The sequence below is a fragment of the Salmo salar genome, chromosome ssa23 (assembly GCF_905237065.1).
Source record: "Salmo salar chromosome ssa23, Ssal_v3.1, whole genome shotgun sequence".
Classification (NCBI taxonomy): domain Eukaryota; kingdom Metazoa; phylum Chordata; class Actinopteri; order Salmoniformes; family Salmonidae; genus Salmo; species Salmo salar.
The window spans coordinates 32,197,669-32,213,182 of NC_059464.1; the positions used below are offsets into that span (position 1 = coordinate 32,197,669).

The 15,514-nt window shown below is 42.4% G+C and overlaps 1 protein-coding gene across 2 annotated transcripts in view; it reads left to right on the plus strand.

Annotated features, from left to right (window-relative positions):
• The first annotated feature begins 828 nt into the window (after positions 1–828).
• Positions 829–15,514, plus strand: part of ssbp4 (single stranded DNA binding protein 4) — a 119,502-nt gene continuing 104,816 nt past the window's right edge. For both annotated transcript variants that reach the window (XM_014169744.2, XM_014169743.2), the window contains exon 1: positions 829–1,059. In XM_014169744.2, the coding sequence (XP_014025219.1) occupies positions 1,004–1,059 (56 nt within the window). In that variant the 5' untranslated portion in view covers positions 829–1,003. The remainder of the gene's footprint in view (positions 1,060–15,514) is intronic.

The window sequence follows — 15,514 nt, forward strand, 5'->3', positions numbered from 1 at the left end:
AGCTCTTTGATACAGGTCATGGCACCAATGTAACCGACTGGTTTAAACCCTGGCTGTTGATGCTCACCCCTCCAACTAGCTTTTGGTCTGAAGACTACAATGTTTTTTATGTCCCAGACAAGGTTCCTCATCATGTGATTCTATGAATCACTAAAGAATTGGTACAACACTAAGCAAGAGATGACAACAACTCCTACAACACTAAGCACACACTAAATATCTACTTTGGCTCACCAACAGGCAAAATGATGTCCTCATTCAAAAATAATAATACATAATTGACTCAGTTGCGAAGCACAACACTGTAACTGCTACATTTTGGGGAGACTGCGACTCATTATTTTGATACGTTTTCACGCAGGCAGTAGCCTTTCACACAATGGTCAGTTTGGCTATTTGTGTAATTCAATTAGCTACCATGAAATGTATTTGTCCAACCCCTCAGCTACCTAGGACTGCCCAGTAAATTAAGTCAATTTTGGTGTGCGGATAAAACGGGCTTGAGCCTTTGGTCAATCCAGTAGTCCTTTTTGAATTTATGATTTGAGAAATGTAAACCATCAGTTAGTGATAGGGCAAAAACCAAAACGTGCCCCCTTTGGGATCCCAGGGGGCGAGTTTGGGAAATGCTGGCCTAAATGGAGGACTTCAGTTTTTCCTATCTCAATTGCTTACATGTTTCTGAGGTCAGTAAACAAGAAGCGTGTGCGTTCCCCTTTAAGAAGCCCCCACCATTCCCTAGCGGAGGGAGTGTGAATGCATTCTCGAACAGCGGTTGAGGGGGAAAAAAATCCACCACCGGTCTGTTTCAAGTTCCCCCAATAGAAACTGTGCCTGATTTGTGGCCAATGTTGGAGATGTGAAAAAAAGGAGGAGGAGGAGGAGGGGGGAGGAGGAGGATAAGGAAAAACACTAAAGGGGTAGCTATGGAGATAGAACGTTTGGCTGGCTGCTTTCTTTGACAGGTGTTGAGTGGGGTAAAAGTCTTAAAACAGAATCCAGCATGTACGCTAAAGGTAAAGGAGCTGTCGTCCCTTCCGATAGCCAAGCGAGAGAAAAGTAAGTGAATTATGCACTATTTAAGAGTTTCACCTGGTTAAAAGGAATCTCCAACTTTCTAAACTATAGCTACCATAATGTATAGGTCTGTACATTACTCACTCGCTCTCCTGAGTGTTGTTTGCTCCCGCGGTGGTACGTCTCTAACTTTTTTTTCTTCTTCTACTTTCTCGTTCTTTTAGAGGATATTTATTAAAACATGATCGCAACATTATCGCAATCAACCGAATAGTTGTTCATTTGGGGTTATAAATGTATCGCTGTCTAGAATGTAAATATCAAATATAGCGCCCATGCAGCGATTGCAAGAAATAACGTAATTGCTACTTCGAACAACGATTTTGTGCATGACATTCTATTTTAGAAGATATGGAATCTAAGTATGTTGTTTTTCTGTAAGCAGTTGCATGCAGCATGGACGCAGACTCACATATTGTTTGAATGTGCAAAGTTTTGAGAGACGAGTTTCTAGGGATTTTTAAAACGCAATCGACCCATACAGTAGGTTTACTAGATATCTTCTCTAGACGTCTTATTATAGATTTCTTCTTACTCCATTCGTGTTAATGAAGAATTTGTGCTGGACATCCCACCTGAGCAAATGAACAGAAGTTCTGACTTGACTGTTAAATAAACTTTAGTTACACCTACGTAAACTTGTAAGCGTGGTATATGTAAGCAATGCAGCCTAACACCAATGTTAAGAGGAGTGTTACTGTAAAATGTTTGAAAAGCCTTGGACTAACACTTACGAACAAAATAACCTCAATCCTTTTGAACTAATTTGTCCAAATATCAAAGTGTCTAATTTGTGAGGCTTTGAATATTAATAATGGCTATATCATAGTACAAGCTAAGCCTTTATCCTCTTTGGGGGAAGGCAAAGAAACTGCCATAACTTTTAAAGTGTCAAATTAACGATTTTGATTATAAGTGGAGGCACAGATTTTAACCAGTGCTTTGCATAAAGGCAACATCTTATGTACTTTGTTGCTTTCTATGCGACACAAGCTATTGTGTTGTGATCCTGATATGGTCATCACTTTGTTACATATTTAGCCTGCACACATGATGTAACGATGACTGTCACAACTATGAACCGAGTTTGTTGTCCCAAGATCACAAAGATAATGTGGAGACGTCGATCAAGGCACCTGGATAGCAGTGCTTCTCATGTTGCTTTTTTTCTCCTGCATGAATAAATACAGTACGTTTATCATGGAGAAACAGTACCTCATTTCAAACTCTCCTATGTAGGCTTTTGATGCTTATCCAGATGTTTGTATTTTGTTTAAAATACAGTACCAGTCAAGTTTGGACACACCTACTCATTCAAGGGGTTTTCTTTATTTTACTATTTTCTACATTGTAGAATAATAGTAAAGGCATCAAAACTATGAAATAACACATATGGAATCATGTAGTAACCCAAAAGGTTTTAAACAAATAAAAATATATTTTATATTCTTCAAAGTAGCCACCCTTTGTCTTGATGACAGCTTTGCATGCTCTTGGCATTCTCTCAACAAGCTTCATGAGGTAGTCACCTGGAATGCATTTAAATTAACGGGTGTGCCTTGTAAAAAGTCAATTTATGGAATTTCTTTCCTTCTTAATGCGTTTGAGCAATCAGTTGTGTTGTGACAAGGTAGGGGAGGTATACAGAAGATAGCCCTATTTGATAAAATACCAAGTCCATATTATGGCAAGAACAGCTCAAATAAGCAAAGAGAAACAACAATCCATCATTACTTTAAGACATGAGGGTCAGTCAATCTGGAAAATTTCAAGAACTCTGAGAGTTTCTTCAAATGCAGTCGCAAAAACCATCAAACATTATGATGAAACTGTCTCTGAGGACCGCTACAGGATAGGAAGACCCAGAGTTACCTCTGCTGCAGATAATAAGTTCATTAGAGTTACCAGCCTCAGAAATTGCAGCCCAAATAAATGCTTCACAGAGTTCATGTAACAGACACATCTCAACATCAACTGTTCAGAGGAGACTGCGTGAATCAGGCCTTCATGGTCGAATTGCTGCGAAGACACCACTACTAAAGGTCATCAATAAGAAGAGATTTGCTTGGCCAAGAAACACGAGCAATGGACATTAGACCAGTGGAAATCTGTCCTTTGGTCTGATGAGTCTTAATTTGATATTTTTGGTTCCAACTGCCTTTTCTTTGTGAGACGCAGAGTAGGTGAACGGATGACCTCTGCATGTGTGGTTCCCTCCATGAAGGAGGTGTGATGGTGTGGGGGTGCTTTGCTGGTGACACTGTCCTCCAGGCTGTGTAAGGCCTATTTGACCTAGAAGTAGAGTGATGGAGGGCTGCATCAGATGACCTGGCCTCCACAATCACCCGACCTCAACCCAGTTGAGATGGTTTGGGATGAGTTGGATTGCAGAGAAAAGGAAAAGCAGCCAACAAGTGCTGAGCATATGTGGGAACTCTTTCAAACTTCTGGAAAAGCATTCCAGGTGAAGCTGGTTGAGAGAATGCCAAGAGTGTGCAAAACTGTCATCAAGGCAAAGGGTGGCTACTTTGAAGAATATAAAATAGATTTTGATTTGTTTAACACTTTTGTTGGTTACTACATTAATCCATATGTGTTATTTCATAGTTTTGATGTCATCACTATTATTCTACAATGTAAAAAGAATAGTAAAATAAATAAAAACCCTTGATTGAGTAGGTGTGTCCAAACTTTTGACTGGTACTGTATATTATGTAGCAACAGTGGGCAGTGTTCCTTCAAAAAACATTCCAACTTACTTGTCGAAGTTGCCTTCATCCTATGGCTGACTGTGTGGGGATCATGATGATGAGGATTACTTGTAGACTTTCCTGCGTTAAAATTCACATTAGGAAATCAGTCAATTGAAACCAATTAGAATTAATTTCCCCCCCACTAAAGGGCCTTTTTACAGACAGATACTCCTCAGCACCCCCCTTGGGCTGGCGTGGTTACACGTGGTCTGCGGTTTTGAGGCCAGTTGGACATTGTGCCAAATTCTCTAACATGACGTTGGTGGTGGCTTATGGTAGAAAAATGATCATTACATCTCTGGCAACAGCTCTGGTGGACATTCCTGCAGTCAGCATGCCAATTGCATGCTCCCTCAACTTGAGACATCTATGGCATTGTGTTGTGACAAAACTGCACATTTTAGTTACCTTTTATTGTCCCCAGCACAAGGTGCATCTGTGTAATGATCATGCTGTTTAATTAGTTTCTTGATATGCCACACCTGTTAGGTGGATGGATTATCTTGGCAAAGGAGAAATGCTTACGAACAGGGATGTAAACAAATGTGTGTACAAAGTTTGAGAGATATTAGCTTTTCGTGTTTATGGAACATTTCTGGGATCTTTTATTTCAGCTCATGAAACATTGGACCAACACTTTCATTGTTGGGTTTATTTTTGTTCAGTGCCTAAGGAAAGTATTAAGATCCCGTGACTTTTCCTGCATTTTGTTACATTACAGCCTTATTCTAAAATGTATTAAATCGTTTTTTTCCATCAATCTACACACAATACCTCATAATGACGAAGCAAAAACAGGTGTTTAGAATTTTTAATAGGTAATATTTTAAAATTTTTAAAACACTGAAATATTACACAAGTATTCAGAACCTTTACTCAGTATTTTGTTGAAGCACCTTTGGCAGTGATTACAGCCTCGAGTCTTCTTTGATTTGACGCTACAAGCTTGGCACACCTGTATTTGGGGAGTTTCTCCCATTGTTCTCTGCAGATCCTCTCAAGCTCTGTCAGGTTGGATGGGGAGCGTTGCTGCACAGCTATTTTCAGGTCTCTCCAGAGATGTTTGATTGGGTTCAAGTCCGGGCTCTGGCTGGGCCACTCAAGGACATTCAGAGACTTGTCCCAAATACACTCCTGCATTGTCTTGGTTGTCTGATGTCTTGAGAACTCAAGCAGGTTTTCATCAAGGATTTCTCTCTGTACTTTGCTCCATTCATTGCCTTGATCCTGACTAGTCTCCCAGTCCCTGCCACTGAAAAACATCTGCACAACATGATGCTTTCACCACCATGCTTCACAGTGCCAGGTTTCTTCCAGACGTGATGATTTGCATTCAGGCCAAAGAGTTCAATTTTGGTTTCATCAGACCAGAGAATGTTGTTTTTAGTCTTTAGGTGCCTTTTGGCAAACTCCAAGCGGTCTGTCATGTGCCTTTTACTGAGGAGTGGCTTCCATCTGGCCACTTTACCATAAAGGCCTGATTGGTGGAGTGTCCTTCTGGAAGGTTCTCATCTCCACAGAGGAGGAACTCTAGAGCTCTGTCAAGAGTGGCCATCATGTTCTTGGTCACCTCCCTGACCAAGAATAATGAAGGCCATTGTGTTCTTGGGGACCTTCAATGCTGCTGAAATGTTTTGGTACGCTTCCTCAGATCTGTGCCTCGACACAATCCTGTCTCAGAGCTCTGTGGACAATTCCTTCGACCTAATGGCTTGGTTTTTGCTCTGACATGCACTGTCAACTGTGGGACCTTATATAGACAGGTGTGGGCCTTTCCAAATCATATTCAATCAATTGAATTTACCACAGGTGGACTCCAATGAAGTTGTAGAAACATCTCAAGGATGATTAATGGAAACAGGATGCACCTGAGCTCGATTTAGAGTCTCATAGCAAAGGGTCTGAATAGGGTGTGTTTATTTTTAATACATTTGCAAACATTTAAAAAACCTGGGGGGTATAGTGTGTAGATTGATGAGGGACAAAATGTATTTAATACATTTTAGAATAAGACTGTAATGTAACAAAATGTGTAAAAATGGCAGGGGTCTGAATACTTTCCGAATGCACTGTACATACTATGAGATTGGAATGCTACTGTGAAAATTATGATAATGCTCTTTTAGTATAAGAGCTGTTTGAAAAGACTGCCTAAAATGTTTTTGCATTGGTATTATGGGGTAATGCGTGTAGATTGCAGAGTTTATTTATTATTATTATTATTTTTAATCCATTTTATAATAAGGCTGTAACGTAACAAAATGTTAAAGTCAAGAAGTCTGAATACTTTCCGAAGGCACTGTAGATACACTTGTCCCGTATGTCCTTTGTCTTGTTGTATATTCCACTCCACACATTTTCCCTAACAAGGAAAATTCAGTTATTTGATTGATTGTCATCAGTTTAAGCATTGAACCTTCTGACAGACACCGCTGCATGCTTGTTGGGTGTCTGTGTGTGAGTCAGGTAAGTAGCTGATGGCCAGAGTGAAGATTCAATGCCATTATCACCTAACTAATGACTCTGCCATGCACTGTAAGACAAACGCTTGTTTCACTCTCTTTACACTATTGTTATTCATGATGCTGTCCATGTTGTCTGAAGGCTTGTTAGATTAACTCCTACTTAATTTGGAAATTGAAATGAAAAACCCATATGGTCTCTTTGTGCAGGTAGTCCAATTTTTGGCACAGCGAAGGGGAGACTGGAGAGTCAAGGTGTCTAGTGTATATAACCACTAGTAGAGAAGATTCAAGTTCTAAAAAGTGCACCACGGATGGAAATGGTATAATGGCTTATAAAAGCATTGGAGGAATCTAGGAGTTTGTTGACAGAATTACTGACATGTTAAAATTAGGGTTGTCAAATGATTAAAATAATTAATCAAGGTGGTGGCATTTAGTTAATTGCAAATTCAAATTTGGTCCTAAAGAAAGATTTTTCCAGTTAAAAAGTACCTAATTGAGTTACAGGCATACTGTGCTTTGATTGTAAGGGACGGAAACAATTATATTCATCAGAATGGTTAAATATCATTTTCACCATAAACAACACAAAAGTCATTGTAACATACAGCTAGCTATATAAGTAGGCCTACTTCCTCTTATCAATGTTCTTGAAGTTTAACACTCACTCACTCACTCACTCACTCACTCACTCACTCACTCACTCACTCACTCACTCACTCACACAGGTCTACACATTCTCCCTCCCTCCCAGACTGTTTCACTTACTGCTGCTTCACACACATCCTCTCACACACATACACACAATCTTACACACCCCATTCTTGCATATGCAGCCTACCTTTTGAAGCATCTCTTTGAGTAGCCTATTCCTTTTCAGTTCTTCCTGTGCCATCCAAATTTGTGCATAGCCTAGTCAGTGGTCAAGTTATCAGGTTGCTGGCTAGGTAACATGACTAGCTAGCTAAACAATGTTTGTTATCAAACCAACAAATATTGGCTTGAGTAGTTTAAAACATGTCTGCGACATTAGCACGAATCCACGGCAGAAAGAAAAACCATAGTTCTGGTAATATTGGGTGTAACTTTTACATGATTTTGTCTAGAGGCATACCACAGATAAAACAATGAGACTGATTTTTCACCGGATGTAGAAATGTGAATCATCCGCTTGGCGTTTCCACTCACTACCAAATATGATGGTGAGAGGAAGCCCACTGGCCGGCAGTGGGAGAAGATGGAATGAGATTTTAATTTTGGCTGACAAATTTTCTCATCGATGAAACATTTGATCTCAATACAGTTTTCTGTTCCCCAAACTAAAACCTGTAATGAAAAGAGTGGAATAAGTTTTGTAGAATTGACCCTTTGCCAAAGTTGTGAAAAATGGCATTGTTTAGGAGTGCAAAGGCGAATGAGTTATTGCACACACGCACTTCAGAGGTATGCGTTAGCTAACAGAAATATGCATTCTAGAACACGCCAGTAGGATCTCACTAGCTTGTGCTTGGCTCTGCCCGTCACCTTGCTTGTTCGGCCCACTATGAAACATTTGTTCCCATTGGAAACGACAGACTACAGCCCATCTTGGGTTAGTTCTAAAAATCTTTGGGCACTGTCTTCAGCGATGTAAAGACGCAAGCATTGACTATAGCTGTGTTCCGTGTTGTGTTCTGCACTTAAGTGTCTGTGTGGAAATACATGCACTTAAAATGTTCTGTGCGGTGAAGAAATGGAGACGCCGATAAACATGTAACTTTGAAAGTCCTAGATTGAGGGATGGTGTCATTCAAGAAAGTGCTTGTGTACTTGAGGAAGAGGCCGATGCCTGTGGAACAAGAACGCTGTGCCCTTGTGACGAGAGGAATTAATTACACCTCACACTCACTCTTTCTGCATTGATTTAATTTGATTTTAACTGAGGTTTAAATAGAGGCTCCAACATTAATATGACCTGTTTGTTAATTACAACTCTTGAAATGTGCTGAGAAACCCGCCATCACAGGGCCCTTCCATTGGATGAATAAAATCTATGTTTTTCATCATGAAAGCTGGTAGTGCTTGACCCTGTCACACATGTTATAGTCTATTCTTCTATGCATACACTATAGTTATAGGATAGGCCTGTAAGACATTTTTATCATATTTAATGTAATTGAATATGTTGAATAAAGTGTGTCTCAAGTGTGAAGATGAATTTGTTTCTTTACATCCACACCCTCCCCTCAACGCCCCTATATTTGTATTTAGTTCTTGAGGTCTGAATGCACGGTTTTTGATTTGACACAGATGGTACTGCCGTCTGCGTTTTGGCCTTTTGACAGACAAAGAACCACATACTCACGCACGCAAAAACACGGCACTATTTTGTAAAGAACCTCTGATTTCCTCTGCTTTGCTGGGAAGAATTATGCTCGTATTCAGAGGTGTTAGCAGTCAATTAATTTAGCTTTTTGTTAGATGCTATTCATGCATCCGCACATATTTGTTTTCTCACTTGAAATAAGTGAGACAGTATAAATATTGAGGCTACGTGCATTAAGTCAGTAATGGGGTTGGTCACAGCACAAACTTATGAAGTGCATGTGTGTATGCTGTTTATTACACTGGCTCCCATTATTATAGAAATGTTATAGAAACATGATACACTACGTGACAAAAGTATGTGGACACCTGCTCGTCGAACATCTCATTCCAAAATCATCGGGCATTAATATGGAGTTGGTCCCCCTTTGCTGCTATAACAGCCTCCACTCTTCTGTGAAGGCTTTCCACTAGATGTTGGAACATCGCTGAGGGGACTTGCTACCATTCAGCCATAAGAGCATTAGTGAGGTCGGGCACTGATGTTGGGTGATTAGGCCTAGCTCGCAGCCGACCTTCCAATTCATCCCAAAGGTGTTTGATGAGATTGAGGTCAGGGTTCTGTGCAGGCCAGTCAAGTTCTTCCACACCGATCTCAACAAACCAATTCTGTATGGACCTCGATTTGTGTACGAGGACATTGTCATGCTGAAACAGAAAGGGCCTTCCCCAAACTGTTGCCACAAAGTTGGAAGCACAGAATTGTCTAGAATGTCATTGTATGCTGTAGCATTAATATTTCCCTTCACTGGAACTAAGGGGCCTAATCCAAACCATGAAAAACAGCCCCAGACCATTATTCCTCCTCCACCAAACGTTACAGTTAGCACTATGCATTGGGGCAGGTAGCGCTCTCCTGGCATCCGCCAAACCCAGATTCGTCCGTCGGATTGCCAGAGGGTGAAGCGTGATTAATCACTCCAGAGAACACATTTCCACTGCTCCGAGAGTCCAATGGTGGTGAGCTTTACACCACTCGAGCCGACGCTTGGCATTGCACATGGTGATCTTAGGCTTGTGTGCGGCTGTTCGGCCATGGAAACCCATTTCAAGAAGCTCCCGACGAACAGTTCCTTTGCTGACGTTGCTTCCAGAGGCAGTTTGGAACTCTGTAGTGAGTGTTGTCTGTCCTCGGTTGCAATCTTTACACGCTACGCTCTTCAGCACTCAGCAGGTCCGTTCTCGAGCCATTGTTGCTCCTAGATCTTTCTACTTCACAATAACAGCACTTATAGTTGACCGGGGCATCTCTAGCAGGGCAGAAATTTGACGAACTGACTTGTTGGAAATGTGGCATCCTATAACGGTGCCACGTTGAGTCACCTGAGCTCCTCAGTAAGGCCATTCTACTGCCAATGTTTGTCTATGGTGATTGCATGGCTGTGTGCTCGATGTTTATACACCTGTCAGCAGCTGGTGTGGCTGAAATGGCCAAATCCACTCATTTGAAGGGATGTCCACATACTTTGTGTATATTTAGTGTACCTTTTTGTTTTTATGTAGCTAATTAATTATTACCTATAGACAGTGTACTGTAGTAGTAACTGTATTATTAACTTTTAACAATACCTATTAACTGCTTATTCCATGTATAAACCCTGTCTATTTGTATTCTGTTAGTTTTGTTCTGTGTGAAAGAATACCGTCTTAATGTATCAATTGCCACAAAATTAAGACTTTCAGGTTAGAATACAATGTCATCCTTTCAAGCAGAGCATGTCCATAGTTGTAAAGTCAATTGAGCTGCAGGCTAGCTCCTCCTGGTAAAGAAACCGATGACTTTGGCAATGGGAATCCAGCTCATGTGTGTGTGTGTGTGTGTGTGTGTGTGTGTGTGTGGATTAACCCATGCTGATTTAAGCCATGCGTGTTTACAGTCTTTTGACACTATTTTGTGATGGCAAAAAAATGACCGCCAATGTAGGAAATGTTAGTTCTTAGGCTACCTGTTTATGGGATGGAACTCTAACATATTGGGAATGAAGTGCCTTGTCTACTCCTCCTCTGTTTACAAAACATGTCATTACACATCAAATCAAATTGTATTTGTCACATGTGCTGAATACAACAGGTGTACACCTTACAGTGTAATGCTTACTTACAAGCCCTTAATAACCAACAATGCAGTATAAGAAATAGTTAAAATATTTACTGAATAAATTTAAGTAAAAAATAAAGTAACACAATAAGATGACATAACAATAATGAGGCTATGTACATGGGGTACCGGTACAGAGTCAATGTGCAGGGGTACAGGTTAGTCAAGGTAGTTTGTACATGTAGGTTGGGGTAAAGTGACTTTGCAGAGATAATAAACAGCAAGTAGCAGCAGTGTAAAAACAAAGGGGGGGGGGGTCAATGTAAATTGTCCGGGTGGCCATTTGATTAATTGTTCAGCAGTCTTATGGCTTGGGGATAGAGCCTTTTGGACTTGCCGTGCGGGAGCAGAGAGAAAAGTCTATGACTTGGGTGACTGGAGTCTTTGACAATTTTGTGGGGCCTTCCTATGACACCGCCTAGTATATAGGTCCTGGATGGCAGGAAGCTTGGCCCCAGTCATGTATTGGGCCGTACGCACTACCCTCTGTAGCGCCTTACGGTCGGATGCCAAGCAGTTGCCATACCAGGCGGTGATGAAACCGGTCAGGATGCTCTCGATGGTGCAGCTGTAGAATATTTTGAGGATCTGGGTACCCATGCCAAATCTTTTCAGTCTCCTGGGGGGGAAAAGGTGTTTTTTGGTGTGTTTGGACCATGATAGTTTGTTGGTGATGTCGACACCAAGGAACTTAACTCTCGACCCACTCCACTACAGCCCCATTGATGTTAATGGGGGCCAGTTTGGCCTTCCTTTTCCTGTAGTCCACGATAATTTCCTTTCTTGCTCACATTGAGGGAGAGGTTGTTGTCCTGGCCTCTGACCTCCCTATAGGCTGTCTCATCGTTGTCGGTGATCAGGCCTACCACTGTTGTGTTGTCAGCAAACTTAATGATAGTGTTGGAGTTGTGCTTGGCCACGCAGTTGTGGGTGAACAGGGAGTACAGGAGGGGACTATGCACGCACCCCTGAGGGGCACCGGTGTTGAGGATAAGCGTCGCAGATGTGTTGTTGCTTACCACCTGGGGGCGGCCCGTCAGGAAGTCCAGGATCTTGTTGCAGAGGGAGGTGTTTAGTCCCAGGGCCCTTAGCTTAGTGATGAGCTTTGGTGTTGAACACTATGGTGTTGAACGCTGAGCTGTAGTCAATGAACAGCTTTCTCACATAGGTGTTCCTTTTGTACAGGTGGGAAAGGGCAGTGTGGAGTGCGATTTGAGATTGCGTCATCTGTGGATCTGTTGGGGCGGTATGCAAATTGGAGTGGGTTTAGGGTTTTCGGGATGATGGTGTTGTGAGCCATGGCCAGCCTTTCAAAGCACTTTATTGCCGACGTGAGTGCTACAGGGCAGTAGTCATTTAGGCAGGTTATCTTCGCTTTGTTGGGCACAGGGACTATGGTGGTCTCCTTGAAATGTGGGTATTACAGACTCGGTCAGGGAGAGGTTGAAAATGTCAGTGAAGAAATGTGTCAGTTGATCCGTGCATGTGCTGAGTACACGCCCTGGTAATCTGTCTGTCTGGCCCAGCGGCCTTGTGAATGTTGACCTGTTTTAAAGGTCCTGCTATCATCGGCTATGGAGAGTGTGATCACACAGTTATCCGGAACAGCTGGTGCTGTCATGCATGCTTTAGTGTTGCATGCCTCGCAGCGAGCATAAAAGGCATTTAGCTCATCTGGTAGGCTTGCGTCAGTGGGCAGCTGGCGGCTGGGTTTCCCTTTGTCCATAATAGTTTGCAAGCCCTGCCACAGCCGACAAGCATCCGAGCCGGTGTAGTAGGATTCAATCTTAGTCCTGTATTGACGCTTTGCCTGTTTGATGGTTCGTCTGAGGGCATAGCGAGATTTCTTACAAGCGTCTGGATTAGTGTCATGCTCCTTGAAAGCGGCAACTCTAGTCTTTAGCTCGACGCAGTTGTTGCCGGTAATCCAAGGCTTCTGGTTGGGATATATACGTACTGTCACTGTGGGGACGATGTCGTCAATGCACTTATTGATGAAGCCGGTGACTGAGGTGGTATACTCCTCAATGCCATTGGATGAATCATGGAACATATTCCAGTCTGTGCTAGCAAAACAGTCCTGTAGCATCCGCGTCATCTGACCACTTCCATATTGAGCGAGTCACTGGTACTTCCTGCTTTAGTTTTTGCTTGTAAGCAAGAATCAAGAGGATAGAATTATGGTCAGATTTGCCAAATGAAGGGCGTGGGAGAGCTTTCTATGCGTCTCTGTGTGTGGAGTTTTTTTCGTTTTTCAACCTCTGGTTTTACATGTGACATGCTGGTAGAAATGAGGTAAAACGGATTTAAGTTTGCCTGTATTAAAGTCCCCGGCCACTTGGAGCGCCGCTTCTGAATGAGCATTTTCTTGTTTGTTTATCAACTTATACAGCTCGTTGGGTGCAGTCTTAGTGCCAGCATCGGTTTGTGGTGGTAAATAGACGGCTACGAATAATATAGATGAGAACTCTCTTGGTAGATAGTGTGGTCTACAACTTATCATGAGGTACTCTACCTCAAGCAAGCAATTCCTAGAGACTTCTTTAATATTAGACATCGCACATCAGCTGTTATTGACAAATAGGCACACACCCCCGCCCATCGTCTTACCAGATGTACACGGAAAACCCAGCCAGCTCTATTATCCGGGTCGTTGTTCAGCCACGACTCCATGAAGCATAAGATAGTACCGTTTTTAATCTCCCGTTGGTAGGATAGTTTTCAAGTGATTCCACGTTGGCCAGTAGAACCGATGGGATTGTGATTTACTCATTCGCATATGAATCTTAACAAGGCACCCCGATCTTCTCCCTCTGTATCTCCGCCTTTTTGTCACGCAAATTACTTGGATTTGGGCCTGGTCTCCGGAGAGTGGTATATACTTTGAATCGGACTCATTAAAGAAAAAATCTTCAAAATGTTTTTATTTTTTATTTAACCTTTTATTTACTAGGCAAGTCAGTTAATTAAGAACAAATTCTTACTTACAATGACGGCCTACCAAAAGGCATCCTGCGGGGACGGGGGCTGGGATAAAAAATATATAAATACAGGACAAAACACACATCACGACAAGAGAGATCTAAGACAATAACATAGCAAGGCAGCAGCACATGACAACACAGCTTGGTAGCAACACAACATGACAAAAACATGGTAGCAACACAAAACATGGTACAAACATTATTGGGCACAGACAACAGCACAAAGGGCAAGAAGGTAGAGACAACGATACATCACTCAAAGCAGCCACAGCTGTCAGTAAGAGTGTCCATGATTGAGTCTTTGAATTAAGAGATTTAGATAAAACTGTCCAGTTTGAGTGTTTTGTTGCAGCTTGTTCCAGTCGTTGGCTGCAGCGAACTGAAAAGACGAGCGACCCATGGATGTGTGTGCTTTGGGGACCTTTAACAGAATGTGACTGGCAGAACGAGTGTTGTATGTGGAGGATGAGGGCTGCACTAGATATCTCAGATAGGGGTTAGTTTTGTTAGGTGAGTAATCGCTCATAAGCGATCACTCGGTCATAAGATACGGTAGCAGCAACTTGATGTGCAAAATAAGTTACAAACAATGCGAAAAAACTAACAAAATAGCACAGTTGGTTTGGAGCCTGTAAAACGGCAGGCATCCCTTCTGGCGCCATTCCTGTCAACTGTGTCCACATTTGCCAATACACTCTTAATTACTGTAGGCTTTTGTGAAATGACTATCTTGCATTTACTTCGACTCCCTTTTCCATCACTTCTCCTGCGTACCTTATCAAATCAAGGCCATGCTTTCACTGCTGAATTATTGAAATCAAGACCGGAAAGTTAATTTGCTAACAGACTGTGCTTTAGCTGGCTAAACTTGGCGGAGGTGCTTTCATGTCTAGTGGGAGCATAGTCTGGGAGCCTGGGGCGAGATGTCAGGACAGGTGTGTTCCTGGGTTGAGGTGGGAGATAGTGCAAAGCTCCGAGCTTACTGTGGAGCTGGGGGCTGCTGTCTGCCTCCCTGGCCCTGCCTCTAATGTTAAGGCTAGCACACATCACACCGAATTTGGATCTCTTGTTCGTCTGCCGATCGTTCACCACGCTGTGTTTTTAGGGACCACCCACTTTTCTAAATGTAAAATCAGTTCAAATTGCGTTCAGAGGTGCTAAATACTCTGTCAGCGTACGCTATTGGTGTGTCTGAGCCCTTAGTCACTACAGAGGGGATCAAACTCAACCACCCACTCAATAGTCATTCTCTGACTGAGAGAAGTCAGCTGGCCTCCGATTTCCTCATCTTTCCGCAGCATGTCATTTGTATGAACATTATCCATGATGATGGGGTTTCTGTGGCCTCTGACCTCTTTACCTGGAGTGTCACGGCAGGGCAGAGAACATTAGGTGAGAGGGGTAGAGGGGTGGATGAGACCAGCTGAGCAATCAACTAGGATGTTGAGATTATTTTCTAGGCACCTGAGACAACACTATGACAGACAGGAGAAGAACGAGCAACACGCTTGATACTCGGGGTTGTAGATATATTATTATGGAGATGTTCCCATTGGGAGGTCAGAGGACATGGTGTGTGCACTAGCTGTTTCTAGTTTCAAAGAAGGCTTTTGTATGAACATATGCCTTGTGTTTGGTGTCGTGGCTCTGTCTCCTGTCATGTCTGGCCCTGTGGTTTCCACAACGGTCGTTGGCCCTTTTGTCATCACACAGTAGTCTTAACGCCTAGAGTTTCCTCGCTCTCTCTTTCCCTCTCCACTGATTCATCTACCT